The 15,201-nt window shown below is 47.2% G+C and overlaps 1 protein-coding gene across 2 annotated transcripts in view; it reads left to right on the top strand.

The window, feature by feature from the left end:
* Positions 1–807: 807 nt before the first annotated feature.
* The window catches only part of DOCK11 (dedicator of cytokinesis 11), a 203,717-nt gene continuing 189,323 nt past the window's right edge, over positions 808–15,201 (top strand). For both annotated transcript variants that reach the window (XM_065915011.1, XM_065915009.1), the window contains exon 1: positions 808–993. In XM_065915011.1, the coding sequence (XP_065771083.1) occupies positions 892–993 (102 nt within the window). In that variant the 5' untranslated portion in view covers positions 808–891. The remainder of the gene's footprint in view (positions 994–15,201) is intronic.

Below are 15,201 nucleotides of genomic sequence, written 5' to 3'. Positions count from 1 at the left end.
CAGCAGTCTCTGCTCAACTAGACAACCTGCCAGAGGTTCAGACCCCCACCACCCAGCTGTTCCCTGCCCTGGGGTGGGGGTGGGTGGGTTCGCTACAGCAACTTTCCTCTCCGAGGTTGCACCCCCCCTCTCCCGCTCAAACGTGAGGAGGACCGATTGGTAAGAAAACGGTGTAGGCAGGAGGTGACCCAGGCACAACGCTCCGGCCGGAAAACCATTCTCCCTCCTTCGACCTCTGACATCTGCGCGATCCCTCCCGGGCGAAGCACACAATAGGCGGCGGCTTCACGTCCTTCCCCAGCAGCTCCGGCGCCCCTGCCCTGGGGGCTTGAGGGGTGGGGGGCGGGGAGGGAAGAGTTCCCCAGCCCTCCTGCGGGCACTGCAGCCTAACGGGCGGGAAAGGCGCGCTGGAGTAGAGCGTGCTGCACACTTGGCGACTTTCCGTGTCCTCCCGCCCCCGCCACCCCCCACATACACATGAAAAATGAAGCAGCCAGATCTCCCCTCCCGGATGCGGCTGCACCAGCAACATCAGCTGCGGGCGGAGCCCGAGCGGTTGCCACTTCCCCCCTCTTCCCTCGTGACCCCGGGCCCCCCTCCCGCGCTTCCCCTCCTCCGCGCACCCTTCCCCGCCAGACACACCCTCCTCCTCCGGCGGCTCGCGCGCGGAGCTCGGGCTCTCTAGGGGAGGGAGCGGCCGCTGCCGCGGGGCAGGGCTGCGAGCGAGCGAGGGAGGGCGGGGCCGCGGGGGGCGGGGGGCGGAGCCGCGGGGGCCGCGCCACCGCCGAGCTGCGATGTGGCCGGCCAGCCGGCGTGTAAACACGGGGAGCAGCCGCGGCCGCCCCGGCCCGGGGCACTGAGCACGCCCGCCGAGACCTGCCCGCCGCTGCCATGGCCGAAGTGCGCAAATTCACCAAGCGGCTCAGCAAGCCTGGCACGGCGGCCGAGCTCCGGCAGAGCGTGTCGGAGGCCGTGCGGAGCTCCGTGGTGCTGGTGAGTGACCGAGGGGTCCCGGGGGACACGCTCCAGGCGAGGACGACCGGGCGGCTTCCCCCGCGCGCGCGGGGCCGGCACCGGGACGGCGCAGCCTGTGGCCGCCGGGTGCGCTCCGCGCTTCTTTCCCCGCTTCAGTAAGTTTTTGCCGCGGCCACCCCTCGCTGGGGGTCCGAGTCCCAGGCGCCCGCTGACAGCGCCGCGGTTGCCCGGCTGCCCCGCACGGCGGAGGAGGCGTGCGCCCGGCTGGACGCCGACGGGCCATCGGGGGCTCGGAACCGGGGCCCGGGAGGGGAGCGTGAGCTGGAGAGCGGACCCCGCTCCCCGACACCCGGCACAAAGAGCCTGCGACCCGGGCGCGGCGAGATCTCGATTCCCTCCTGGCCGCACCTGAGGCAGCCTAGGCGGAAGGATGCGATGAGCGTTTTGCACACACACACGCGCTCGCGCGCACACACTCACACTCACACACCGCGTACACACACAAAAAAGAACCCCACCCAAAAAGCCCCGGGCGCCCAAGCTCCGGCGGGCGGTTAGAACAGAGGAAGCGTAGCGACTTCCTCCTGCTCCTGGGGAGAGGGTGGTGATGGGTGTAGAAGGGGTGCTGCTGGCGCTGGCGCTGCCGCCCAGAAGGGAGCGGATTGGAGACAACGGGGTTCCGGGGCGAGTGGGCGCGGGCTCGGCAGCCGCAGGGCCAGGGTGTCCCCTGGGACCCGGAGCGCTCCAGAGGCGAGGAAATGGGCCCATGGGGTTTTAGGAGAAGATGGTGTGCGCTAGTGCGGGGATGGAGAACCTGGGCTCAGAGCTCCACCGCTCAGGGCTGGGGGATGGGGATTGGAAAGCACGCTGACCCCTTGGGAACCCTTCCGTTGCACCCTCGGGTTGTCAGACTCTGGAGCTCAGCGGACGGGTACTAACGGACCCCTTCTGTTTTCAAGACGCTTGTTTCCAATTTCCTGGACCAGCGACCAAAACCTAAATAAGCAATCAGACTGGTTAATTACTGTTTGTTTTGTTTCTTTGGCTGGTTGTTCGTTTTCATCTCTCTACAGTCCCTCTACCTTACAGCAAGTTATCTGCTGTGTTTTAATTTCACCATTTAAGAGTGAGCTCTTTTTGTTAAAACAACTTATCATCGGAAGGGAACTTCACAGTTTTTCCTTGTAATTTTTCTGTTGATCTTGTAGTATCTGTGATAAAACCAACATAAAAGGGAGGCCAAAAAAAAAAAAAGGAGGCCAGGGACCTGATCCCAACTGTGGAGAAAGTTGACATTAGTGGGAGTTCTGGAGGAGGATCAAAAGCAAAATATGTACCTTTGAGATAAAGATCTGATCCCTAATAGCTACAACTGTGCAAAGCCAAGTGACTTTAAAGAAATCTCTTTATCCTGGCTGGAACCTTGAAAGTTTAATCCTGCTGTTTAGCAGAGCTAAAAACCCAGACCTTTAATGTTGTTTTAATGGACTTGGCTTATTGTGTGTCTCACTGATTGTAGAATGAGGTCCTGTTGGGGTCAGATTGGAACCTCGATTGTCAGCACAGCCCGTTAAGATTGGAAGGCAAGCTGTGTGTAGGGAATTTGTACCAGGGCTCTTATCTCGGGTGATTGTTAACAAGTGATTCAATCTCCCTAGCACAGGAAACCCTTTTCTAAATTCAGGAAGAAAGAAAAATCTCACTTAAGCAGGATGGCTGGCCCTCTACCACACCCTGTGAAGCGGACAGATGGTCTCAAGAGAATAAATGGGCCTCAGCAAGCCTCCACTGGGATTTGACCAGCATTTGACCTGCCACCCTCAGCAGCATAAAGTTAACATTAGCATTCTTGCTCAGGTTTTCGGGTTTGAAAAAAGATTTGGGGTAACACAGGTACCTTCCTAACCACTGACTCTTTGGCAAAGCTCAAAAAGCTGTTAGTGGGAGGAGCCTCCAATGAGAGATGCTGCCAACCTAGCTTACTTGGGACCAAGGCCACAGACTTTAACAGGCAAGGCACAGAAATATTTATTTACTCCTTTGGTATGTAGTCCACACTGAAATTTTGGGAGGTGGGGAGAACTGATTCTAGGAATCTAAATCTATATCTGTTGAGTCCTTACTGTGTGCAAGACACAATTCTAGATGCCTTAAAATGATGAGTGAATGTGGATGACTTTATTTTCATTTGTTTCATTAGTTTCAGCCTAGATTGTGTGTACATATGTGTTTGTCAGGAGGATGCCCAGATTATATACATAAGTCAATTATAGATTATTCATAGCACATTAATGAATGCTGTTTTAAAGTGGTTCAGTCAATTAAGAAATGAGGAAACAATCGTAAAGGAGTATACTCTCCTAAATGGCTCTCTTTCTTGGCCCCTGCTTTCCTGACACCAAGAGCTCATTAAGCAAAGCCATGCGTGACTGGAGAGTGAGTAGACCATGCACATTGCAGTTGCCGACATAACGTCTGATTCTTTTCTGATTTAAGATCCAAAATGTTTATTTGTGACAACTGAGGTGGGATTTATACTTGCTGCTGTAAACCCATGACACTCAAGTTAGGGCTTCAACATGGAGTCACATTCATTAGATTCCAATATGGAGTCATTCCTGCAGCAGATTAAACTTTCTTGTGGTGTATCTTTTACTAGAAGTTGGAAAACTCACCAAGCTGAACAAATATACAGAATTTCCTGTTTAGGTGGTTTGTTAAAAAAAAAAAAAAAAAACAGTTATACCCTTTTTGGCATATTGCTAACATCATTCAGTTTTGTTCACTGTTTGAAAAATTCAGAAGGCCTGGGCTATATATAGCATGTAGTTGTGTATTCAGACCTTCATCCAGTTATCAGTACTTCCTCGAATCTATTAACTACGTAATGAAGCAGAGAAAGAAAGACCGTTTTGTGGCTGCATTTTCCTGTAAGTTCGGCATTTTTATGAAGGATACTTTTTTTTTTTTTTAATGAAGGATACTTTTAACCCAAGCAAAGGGATAATTACAGAATTAACCACTGGCAGAGATTTCTCAAGAGAGACTTGGGGAGGAATATTATAACCTGAGAGTGTATGTGATTAACTGAGAAGTGTTTACATGTATACACACATTTTAGAATGCAGAGTTTTAACGCTGTTTTTGTTAGAATTCAGGATGGAGCTGTTTGTGTATGGGAGAACAAAGCCATTTGATAAACCTTTTGTATTCTGGATGCCCTTGGGAGGAGTCCCTGTGTCAGCCTGGGAAAGTCACCTAGTAGGTGTTTCAAAACTCTTTGCTTGCTACTGCTGAATATACCCTCAATTCCTTGTGCGCCAAAGGATCAGGAAAGAGTTGCTAGATATTACGGGTTGTAGCCCCTTGAGGCAGGGCAGCGCATGCATGGTCCCCAGGCTGGCCCCATTGCACACAAGGCCAGTAGAGAAAAGCTCTCCACACACACACACACACACACACACACACACACACACACCCAGGAGTGTTCCTTAGGTTCGAATTTAGGGGAGGCCTGAAAATGAATCAACTCCCCTGCTCCCTCTTCCCAGGGGAATTTGTGGAATATACTTAAATGAGTGCAAAATAATAAAGCCATTGCAATGGGTTTTGACCGCCTGCAATGCAGGAGACCTGGGTTTGATCCCTGGGTCGGGAAGACCCCCTGGAGAAGGAGATGGCAGTTCACGGTAGTATTCTTACCTGGAAAATCTCATGGACAGAGAAGTCTGGCGGGCTACAGTCTATGGCGGGTCACAAAGAGTCAGACATGACTGAGTGACTAACACACACACACAGACACACACACACTCCAGTTCAAAGATTTAGCTGGGCTCTCAATCAAATAGTCTCGCTGCTCCTGTTGGCTTTTCCAGGTTTGGAAAAGGAAGGATCTGTCTGCAAGCCCAGTGCAGAGGTTACTTAGAAGCACCAAAGTACAATTTGTTTCTTAAACTGAACGTGTTAAACAAATTTATCATACAAACTTTTAAATAATTATTTCACTTATCCATATTTTAAGAACATTTCCTGACATCAGTAATATAAATCTACATAATCATGTGTAACGACTACCAAAAATTGCACCGTTGGTGGGTTGTAGGTAATCATCCTTTATTGTTTGATACCTTGAGAAGCTATAATTTTGTGGCATTCTGAACACAAGCTTTCCCGGACAGTAGCTACTGGCCATCTGTGGCTATTTACATTTGCCTTTGAATTAATTAAAAAATTAAAGTTAATTAAAAATCAGCCCCTAAACTGTACTTGCCACAGTTCAGGTGCTCAATAGCCACATGTGTCTAGTAGTTGGCAAGTAGGACAGCACAGAGAGCAAATTTCCATCACTGCAGAAAGTTCTTTCGGATAGTGCAGGTATAAACATGGATTTGGATGAACATCTTTGAGCAGGCACTTTCAAACTTGCTAGATTATTCCTCTAGGATAAATTTTTAGCATTGGAATTGCTTGCTCCAACATTAGATACGTATTTAGCATTAAAAGTTCCCCTTAAACCTGCTGTTAAATTGTGCTGCAGAATGTTATTACCGTTTACTGTTTCGTCACCGGAATGTGTGAGTGTTCCTCCCCCCACCCCACATACCAGCACTGGCAATTAATATTTTTTAACCTGTGCAATCTGATAGGCGATCAATGGCATATCACTCTTAATTTGCATTCCTTTCATTAGTCTTGAAGTGGAACAGGTTTGCATGTGTGATTAGCCATTTGTATTTCTTCTTTTGAGGATTCGAGTGAACCTTCTTACAGACTTATTTCCTGGTTTGTAATCCTTGCACTAACGGTCTCTAGCCCTAAGATTCTGTTTCGATAAGTCTGGGGTGGGGCCAGGCATCTGTATTTTTAAAAACAACCCAAGGTGATTTTGATGTGCACAGTGCACAGAAACACAGATCTAGGCCACTTGCCTACGCAAGGCAGGAATGTCCCCTGTACCACCCCTGACAAACAGTGACTAGCTTCTCCTTAGCTGCTCTCCACCTATGAGAGGCCTGGGTAAGACTGTTGCGATAAAATGTGTTCTCTATAAGTTCCACTGCTAGACTAGGCCCAGCTCTGCCATTTGGAGCCACACAGAATATGTTTGCTTCCTCTTTCACATGACAACCCTTCAAATATTTGGAGACTGCCACCATGGAATTTTAAAATTCTCTCTTCCCAAAGCCAAACAGCCTTCATTTTGTTCCTTCCTCACATGATTTGGTTTCAAGATGCTTTACCATCACATTTGTCTTGTTTGGGCTCCTTTCCAAGGTTTCAGTGTCCTCCTTAAAATATGGAAGGCAGAGCCCAGTTTCAAGAGTCAGACCTGGGCCTGAATCTGCCCTCTGTCACTAGCTTGCATTGTGAACTGAGGCAAGTAACCAGATCTTGTTGTCCTTATCTGTGAAATGGGGGTAGATAGTTGTCCCAAACTTGTGGCGTTCTCGTGGGGTCAAAGAAAGTAATATTTGGAAAGTGTCTGATGTATAAGTGATTCATAAAGGTTAAAGAGAAATCTAGTAACAAAAAACTGTATTCTGGAAGGGTCTACTACAGATTACAGTAAAGAAGGAAGCAGTATTTCATACCCATTTTGGATATGAGCCAAGAAGTCAGGGACTTGGTGGCAGATACACTGGAAATAATATGGAGGATGGTACCTGGTGCTGGGTGCCTGGAGGCCAGGTAACTAGTTAAAATGTAGCTTTATGGCTCTGAAGAGGGACAACAAAGGCATAACTGAGGCAGTGACAATGGAGATAAGACAGAAGAGGAGTGATAAAATCAACAGGATTTAGTGATGTCTTGAAGGGGGCGTTGGAGGGGGGAAAGGAAGAAGTGGGAGGAAGAGAAAGTGGGTGGGGAGGGGAGATGAGGTCGAGATGGCTGAGGTTTGTCCACCCGGGTGACCTGGAGGGTCAGCGTGTTCCATGAGAGGGGAAGGGAGAGAGTGTGCTTTGGCAAAGGACTGGGGTTGTTGAGGGCCCAGAAGAGTGTCCCAGATGGGATCAGGAAGGGGAGGAAGAGCCAGGGTTGAGCAGCTGGTGAGGTGAGATTGTAGGAGAGATTAGCTGATTGAAGAAGTTTGCACCTTTGGGGGTGATTAGGGAAATGGGAGACTGGGCAGCAAGTAGCGGCCTCTCCAGACTTCTTGGGAAGTTAGGTCACCCCCTGGGCAGCCTCCTGTCCAAGGGCTCAGCCTGACTAGCCTCCTTCCCCCAGAGGCTGGAGAGCATGTTTCCTGCCCTGGAGGGACTCTCAGGCCCGGAAGGGAGATGAGATGTATGCAAATAACTGAAATAGAGAAGATGGTGGTATGGCTTCTCTCTTCAGCTAGTTACATCATTTCTGCCCAGGGCCCTGTGACGATCTTTTTTTGTGATTCTTAAGGGTTTTTCAAGAGTTTGGTCTTTTCTGGGCTCAATAGTGTTAAATGAGCCTCTGCTAATTAAGTGTTCTTCTTGGCATTGCCCACATTTACTGAACTACAGAGGCCTTTTTTTTTTTTTTTTAAAAAAAAAATAAGAATAGAGAAAGTAAATGGCAGTTGTCTGACGCTGAGAAATCCGTATACAGTTTACTTGCGTCACACATCTTGCCATTCCTTGACTTGATCTCTTGTGAGCTGCCGAAGTCCTTGCTATCTTCCTAGATCCCCAGTGCTCCACCCTGGGAGCCCCCCTTGCTAGTTTGTTGGAATTCCATTCAGAGGTGTCTTCACCTCTCTGCTTTTGCTTTCTTCTGACACATAAAATCGTAAGTAAGTATGTTGAAAAGTTATTAGTTTTTTATTTTTTGTCATTTTCTTTTTTCTTTCTTTCTGAAACACAGAAGGGAAGGCCAGAAACCACAGGCGGGAGAAAGCGCGAGAGCGGTTTCCCCTTTTCTGTAAATCCTAACGGTCATTTGATGATACATCTCTGTTTGGGATTTAGATCTCTTGGTTTCCTTCGGCTTTTGTCAGACTGCAGCGGGGTTCATGGTAACGTTGGCCTGTCCTTATATCAGCTCAAAGCCAGATGCCTTTCCAGTTCTTGTAGGGCCGCACCCTGCAGCCTCCCAGAGCAGTAACTGGGCCAAAGGGACAGTTTCATTCAGCTCCGTTGCCTGTGACGTGTGTTTAGTAGGGCAGAGTAGGCTCTGAAAGCTCACGGCCCGGGTTCAAAGTCCAGCTCAGTGGCTTATTAGCTGGGTGACCTTGGACCAGTTTTTTAACCTTCTGGGCCTCGATAACCCTCTTGTAGGTTTGTTGAAAGGCTTCAGCGAGTTGCATGTGAGGCACTGGGGACCAGGGCTTGGCACATGGCAACATGAATGACTGTTGGCCTGCATTATTTTTCCTGGACTTGATGGTGCGCAGGATGTCTTTTGTGTATGTGTGACAAGTCAACAGACAACAGTAAATGGGTAGAAGGGAAGCAGGTACCCTTGCCTTTAAAAAAAATTATTTATTTATTCATTTGTTTTTGGCTCTGCTGAGTCTTCATTGCTTCGTGTGCTTTTCTCTAGTTGCAGCGAATGGGGGCTACTCTCTGGCTGTAGTTCTCGGGCTTCTCTGTGCGGTGGCTTCTCTTGTTATGGAGCATGAGCTCCAGACACAGGCTTAAGTAGTTGTGGGACTTGGGCTTAGTTGCTCCATGGCATGTGGGATCTTCCCAGACCAGGGATCAAACCCCCATTTCCTGCACTGGCAGGTGGATTCCGACTGAGCCACCAGGGAAGCCCTGTTGTTCAGTTGCTCAGTTGTATCTGACTCTTTGCAACCCCATGAACTGCAGTATACCACACTTCCCTGTCCATCACCAACTCCCAGAGCTTACTCAAACGCATGTCCATTGAGTCGGTGATGCCATCCAGCCATCTCATCCTCTGTTGCCCCCTTCTCCAGCCTTCACTCTTTCCCAGCATCAGGGTCTTTTCCATGAGTCTTTTTCCATCAGGGGCTTTTTCCATGAGTCATCAGGGTCTTTTTCCTTCACATTAGGTGGTCAAGTATTGGAACTTTAACTTCAACATCAGTCCTCCCAATGAATATTCAGGGTTGATTTCCTTTAGGATTGACTGGTTTGATCTCTTTGCAGTCCAAGGGACTCTCAAGAATCTTCTCTAGCACCACAGTTTGAAAGCATCAATTCTTTGATGCTCAGCCTTCTTTATCATCCAACTCTCACATCCATACATGACTACTGGAAAAACCATTGCTTTGACTATACAGACTTTTCTCAGCAAGGTGATGTCTCAACTTTTTAATATGTTGTCTAGGTTTGTCATAGCTTGAAGGTTAGGAATCCCTACTCTTGCTTTTTTATTTCCTTGCTCCAGATAATGCCCCAGAGGGTGAGCTACAATACATGACTGAGCCAAGAATCATTCCCTCTTGGCAGAATAAGCTGGCTGCCCATGAGGTCCTGGGGAACCGCCATTCTCAGGTGGACTGGGTCATATCAGAGAGCCCAGTGGATGTGAGGTAGGACTCTGGGTTTTTGGCAGTTCTTGCTTTCAGACTAACCAGATGAATGAGTAGGAAGGCTAGTTGTGTAGTGGGGAGGAACATCCCATCCCATGTCCGGGGAAGGTTCTCTGGTCTGGGGAACTTATGACTGGCTCTTTACCATGGTTCCTGCAAAAGCATGGCTAGAAGACCATTGGGCTCTGTATGGAAGACTAGAACTTCAACACCCCTTCCTTTCCCTCTCAAAAATTTATTAACCTTCATTTCATGCATTCATCCTTACTTCAAAAATAATCAAATGAATATTGACATTCAAATGCCTTTTTAAAGATGTATTGTGGAAACATGTAATTTTAGTGGGCACGTTTCAAGCTTAAAGGTCTCCTAAGAAATTAATGTCCTTTTCTACCCAGTTATCTTGGTTTTGCAGTAGCAGGGTAAGTTCTTTTAGGAATGGTGTGGACAGGTTTCCAGTGTGGTCGATATGGTAGAAAATACGCCAATTGTTCCAGGGACATGAGGTTTATCTATTGTCTCTGCAGAGCCTCACACAATCATGCCAAAATTTGCTATTAATGATTTCCTGCCATTCTTTGCCACCTTATTTTTATTGCCCATTGAGTTTATTGTTGACAGGAAGTTATATTTTGGCCTTTCTCAACAGCTTATGTCAGGTTGTGTTACGTTTCAAGCTGCAGAGAAATGTTTGAAGGTATTCTGATTGCTTTCCCTAGTGACTGAAAGATCGGACTGGGTGAGGTTTAACTAAGAAGTCAAGTGTTCTTCTAAGCCTCCGAGACAGAGCATCTTTATTTGAAGTGCTTCGGTGAAGTGTGTCAGGAGGCTGGGGAATGCCTTTGTATGAAATGATGGTTGGACAACGAAAAGACCTTGTATTTTTATAGCCCTGATGTTAGGAAGAATTAAAAAAAAAACTGCAGCTATGTCTCTGACCTCCCTCGCATGTTCTTCCAGGTCACTATGAAATGCATACTGCATTGTCGTCACCTCTCTCCCATCAGAAGGGAACAGAGGCATGGTTTCAAGTGAGGCAGGCTGTAGGCCACCCATGTTTGCTAAATGACAGAACAGGTAATGAACTCCAGGTGTCTCAATTTCTTTGGCATAAGCAGGTAAAGAAGCACTGGCTCCCGGGCCAGATTCCACAATAGACTGGGTGGAGGAATCTCGTTTAGTGTGGTTTGGGTGATGATCTCCTCCTATTGGGAAACAGTGTTTATTTCTGAACAAGCTTAGGTCTCTTTAATGGGAAAGTAGAAGGTGAGGACAGAAGGAAAAAAAGAGGGGTGTTGTTGTTATTGAGCAATGTAGGCAAGATCAGTATAGATTTTTCCTTGCCAAAGTTAGCCAAAGGATTTTGAGAACTGTTTGCCATTGGCCGTTCTTCCTTTCTTTGCTATTTGAATAATGATATGGGGGAAGAAATATCTCCAGGACACTGGTTCAGCCGAGGTACATGGGATCATTTTCAGGGAATTGTTTTTTATGGTTTTTTTTAGTGCTGTCCAAAAATAACATATATATTTCTCTCCATGCCTTTTATATGAGCAGTTTAGTTTTCCCACTTGTCAAACTGCCAGCTTTATGCCTTACAGGACCTGCTGTCAGTGTTCATAGCGTGAGTAGAAGAATGTTGTTTGCAAAACCAGTTTATTTTCATAGGTTAACAAGTTCTGAAGGCTTCGGTCCGTTAAGTGATTTCCTAGAGACCTGAAGGAGGGAATACCACCTTCTAAGTTGCCTAACTTCCCACCCAGAAAGAACTGAAATCCAGGAGGGCTCTCCATCAACTGTTGCAAACACTGAAGCAAATAGTTGTTGGAAAGCTCATAGGAGCTACAGCTCTCTTCTGCCAGCAGTGTTTAGCTCATGCTCTAGTGCTTGTGCCACAAAGAAGGTACTCGTTGCTAACCTGACCCTGGGGGAGAATCACTCCCCCACTGCGGGTGATCCACGTGACTGCTTGCAGAGGCGCTCTGCCTCTTATCTTCCCCTTTCAAACAAAATGAAACGGTCTGGCTGAATTCTCACTGGGGAAGTCAGAGGAGAATTCTGCAGGGCTTTCTCACTTCAGTTCTGTGATTGATGCCCAGCTCCCTTGCCCAGCTGCCTCTGTGTGGAGTGGGATCTCCTTGGATGTCCACTGCCAACCTGGCATCACCCTAGGTGCAGAGCCCTAAGCAGGGGACATTGGAAAACTCGTATTCAAAGCTTGGGGGTTGGGCCTTAAGTCGTCTAGGCTGTTGGTTCTGCCCTGTCAAATCCACTGCTGGTTCCTGGGTTTGATTTTCTTTCTTGTCCCCAGGGGTTGCTGTCCCTGTGTCCTGGGCTTGACCCCATATCTGACCCTCTGTCTTGGTTTGCCAGTCAAGTGCCCAGTTCCTCTAGGAGGGTTCTCATCTTGTTGCTGATCCAGGGAAGGACTGCCCTACCCTCACCGTGACTGCACAATAGCTTGAGCTTAGCAGGGGGTCTGCTTAGAGAACTCAGAAGAGGCAGAGTACTTCCAGGAGGAGTTCTAGCGGTGGCCCTGCTGAGATACTCATCAGACGCATGGTCTGTTAAGTTTCCTCTGGCCACTAGAACACATCGCCACAAACTTAGTGTCTAAAGCAGCACGGGTTTATTAAACTCACAGTTCTGGAGGTTGGAAGTCTGAAACGGGTTTCACTGGGCTAACGCCAAGGTATCTGTAAGTCCTCACTCCCTCCCAGAGGCTCTAGGGGAAAGCTCTTATGGTGCCTTTTCCAGTTTCTGGGGGCTGCCTGCATTCCTTGGCTCATGGCCCCTTCCTCTGTCTTCATGCCAGCAGTGTCTGGTCAGGTCTTTCTCACATCGTGTCATACTGACACTGCTTCTGTCATCACGTCCCCTTCACTGATTCTCACTCTCCTGCCTTCCTCCCTCCCTCGCTTAGAAAGACTCATGATTACATTGGTCCCACCAGGATAACTAGTGAGGGTAATCTCCCCATCTCAGAATCCTTAATTTAATCACATCTGCAGAATCTCTTTACCATGTAATATAACATAGTCACAAGTTCCAGTAAATAAGAAGGGGGCATCTGCCTAGTGCTCAGGCATTGCTGGAAGTTGAGGAATGGTGATCTTACGGTGGACGAGGTGACGAGGAACACCATAGGGTCTAGAGGAGGGTCTGATAGACTGGCACACAGTGAACCAGGTGCAGAAATCTTCAGAGTTAGAATGAGAAAGCACAATCCCTTTTGAGAATTTTGGCCGGAAGAAAGCAATATAGGTTTGCAGTCTGCAATTTCAGTTTGGATGTTTTCTTAAATTCTTCATAATTAAAAAAAAATTTTCCCACACAAAAGTCTCTCAGTCTGGAGTTCTTGTAAGTGGGCACTGCTTTCAGACTTGAGGTGTTTCAAGATACAAGCTGGCCAGACACTTAGCAGGCACTTGGCCAGTTCAGGCCTATGGAATTTTCCACCCTCAGCTAAGGAGTAAAGAGGTAAGGGTTGTGTGTGTGTGTGTGTGTGTGTGTGTGTGTGTGTTTAAAAGAGAAAAGGATGGTTTCACATCACAGAGAATAACTGTTTCACTGACAAGCCCAAGGCACCTGTCATTTGTCCTTTGGAGAGGCACTTCACCCATCCTGATGGTCAAGTTAGACTGGCCATGGCCCTCCTGCATATTCAAGGTAATTGATGGACTCTTTCCCAGAAATGGGTTTCTAAAACACATGATTAGAGAAGCAGAGAGAAGGACTGGAAAATCTCTCTGATTCCTTCTGGCTTCATGATGGTTTCAGTTGAGAGAGAAATTGAAACTTCCTCTCTCATTCACCAAGTCCAGTTACTGCCATCTTAGACACACCACAAAAGCCTCCTGGCTGATCGCATTTTCACCAGCCCTCCGAACACTGGCTATGATAATATCCATGATGAGCTGATGGCAGAGAGCCCGACTGCCCTGAAGAAGCACTCTATCATCGATGTGGATTGCATTTTCTATTTTTACATCAGTTCTAATTGGTCATGGCTATATTTCTCTGAGAGCTGGCCTATCTTTTTCCAGGCCCTTGAATAACTGGTTGAAATGTACTAAAAAAACATTATGTAAATCTGGGGGTTGGGAAGCCCCCAGATTTTGATTAAAAATCTTTTAGACAAAATATATGTTAACCATCTTCCCTTTTCCTTGTTCCATTTTTCCTTTCCTTTCTGCTTAATAGGAAAACTTCCAATTCTCCTTATAAGCCATCTCCATAAAAAAATTCAGATGTTTTCAGTGGAATTATCATAAAAATTTTTTCCTAATGTATTTATATACTGCTTATCTCTAGAATGTGAAAGGGTATTAACTGTAATCCTATTTAAATCTTCTTTAGAAATGGATGTTCATTTTCATGTTACAGGCTCTTGCCCTTCAACCTGGCTTATTTTATTGCAGTTAATTTCACATTATTTTACTGACTCCTTTCTAATTTGGGGTTTTCTTTCTTTTTTACTGGCCCTCATCTGAATTTCATGGCTTATGGGCAGTTAGGCATTAGATCAATGAGCTTCATGACAGAGTTGATGCCTCAGGACTCTGGAACATCTGGGAGTGTGGTATATACCAGAAGCAACTATAGAGCAAATGTGTTGTTTGTGAGTGAGTGAAAGAAGAGAGAGAGAAAGAGAGAGAGGCAAGCTGAGCTGTGAGAGATAGCAAGCTGCCTGAGCTGAAGGAAAAGATAGATACTTTGCTTCGGGTCATGGTAAAATCCCAAGGGAAATGCTTCTAGAACTGTTGCTTGAATTGAAGAGAAGCAGAGAATCTATTTCCACTGATTTCTTTTTAATGGATTAAATCTACTTAGAGCAAAGTTGGGGGTGGGGTGGGGGAAGGGAGACAAAGACTTAATCTGAAGAAACTAAAGGATAAAAATAAGAAGGAAGGAAGGGATTTTTTCCCCCTTATTATAGTAGACCAGGAGTCCAGAGATTAAAATATTAACTATTTAATGAGAGTAGCCAGAATATCTTTAGATTCGGACAGGAAGAAATCCACCCCTGTAGAAACTGTACTAGGCAAATGGGACAGTTGTGGGTGGGACCAGAGCGGAGGTGAGTAGACATTCAGGAGACGATAGCAGTGCACCCTGTCAACTCGCATAATTCAAGACCCCAAAATTAATAAGTGAAGGAGTGTGCAGGACACTTCTGTGCAGCTCTCTGCTGTATATGATCGTTGGGACCCAGTTAACTCGAGGGTTCAAGACTTGAAACCTGCGAAGGCCAAATTTCTTTTGGGAGGCAAGGGTTGGCTGGCTCTCACTTCCTCCATTTTCCTGTAGAAGAAGGGCCACAGTTCACACTAATCCAGACCCATATTTCTCAAGGCAGCAGACTCTGCTAGACAGGAATATCATTGAGGCTGCTACTGAGAATTGCTCTGAGCTCAGCGCCCACTGGAGCTGGATTCCTTTGGCCGACTTCATGCTCTCCCTATCAGATTTCCTTTCTTTCTCTTTCTACCTTCAACTGTCCCCTGACTGTTCCCCCCTCATTCTGATTTTCCTTAGTTGATGCTCCCAGCGGTGCTCACTTCTCTGTACTGCGACCTTCCAGAAAAAGCTTCTGTAGATCTGGCTCTCTGGCTCCAGTTGCACCTCAACTTTCCCATCTCCAGCCCCGTGCTCTGGAAACTTCCTTCCACTGTGGGCACTTTCTTACTCGCCCCCTTTCATCTTTTTCTCACCTCTTCCTTCCCTCTCCTCCATGTTTGGCCATAAAGTGTTCT

The sequence above is a fragment of the Muntiacus reevesi genome, chromosome X (genome assembly GCF_963930625.1).
Source record: "Muntiacus reevesi chromosome X, mMunRee1.1, whole genome shotgun sequence".
In the NCBI taxonomy this organism is placed as follows: Eukaryota; Metazoa; Chordata; class Mammalia; order Artiodactyla; family Cervidae; genus Muntiacus; species Muntiacus reevesi.
The sequence above is the reverse complement of the archived record's forward strand: the minus strand, read 5'-3'. Positions and strand labels throughout refer to the sequence as shown.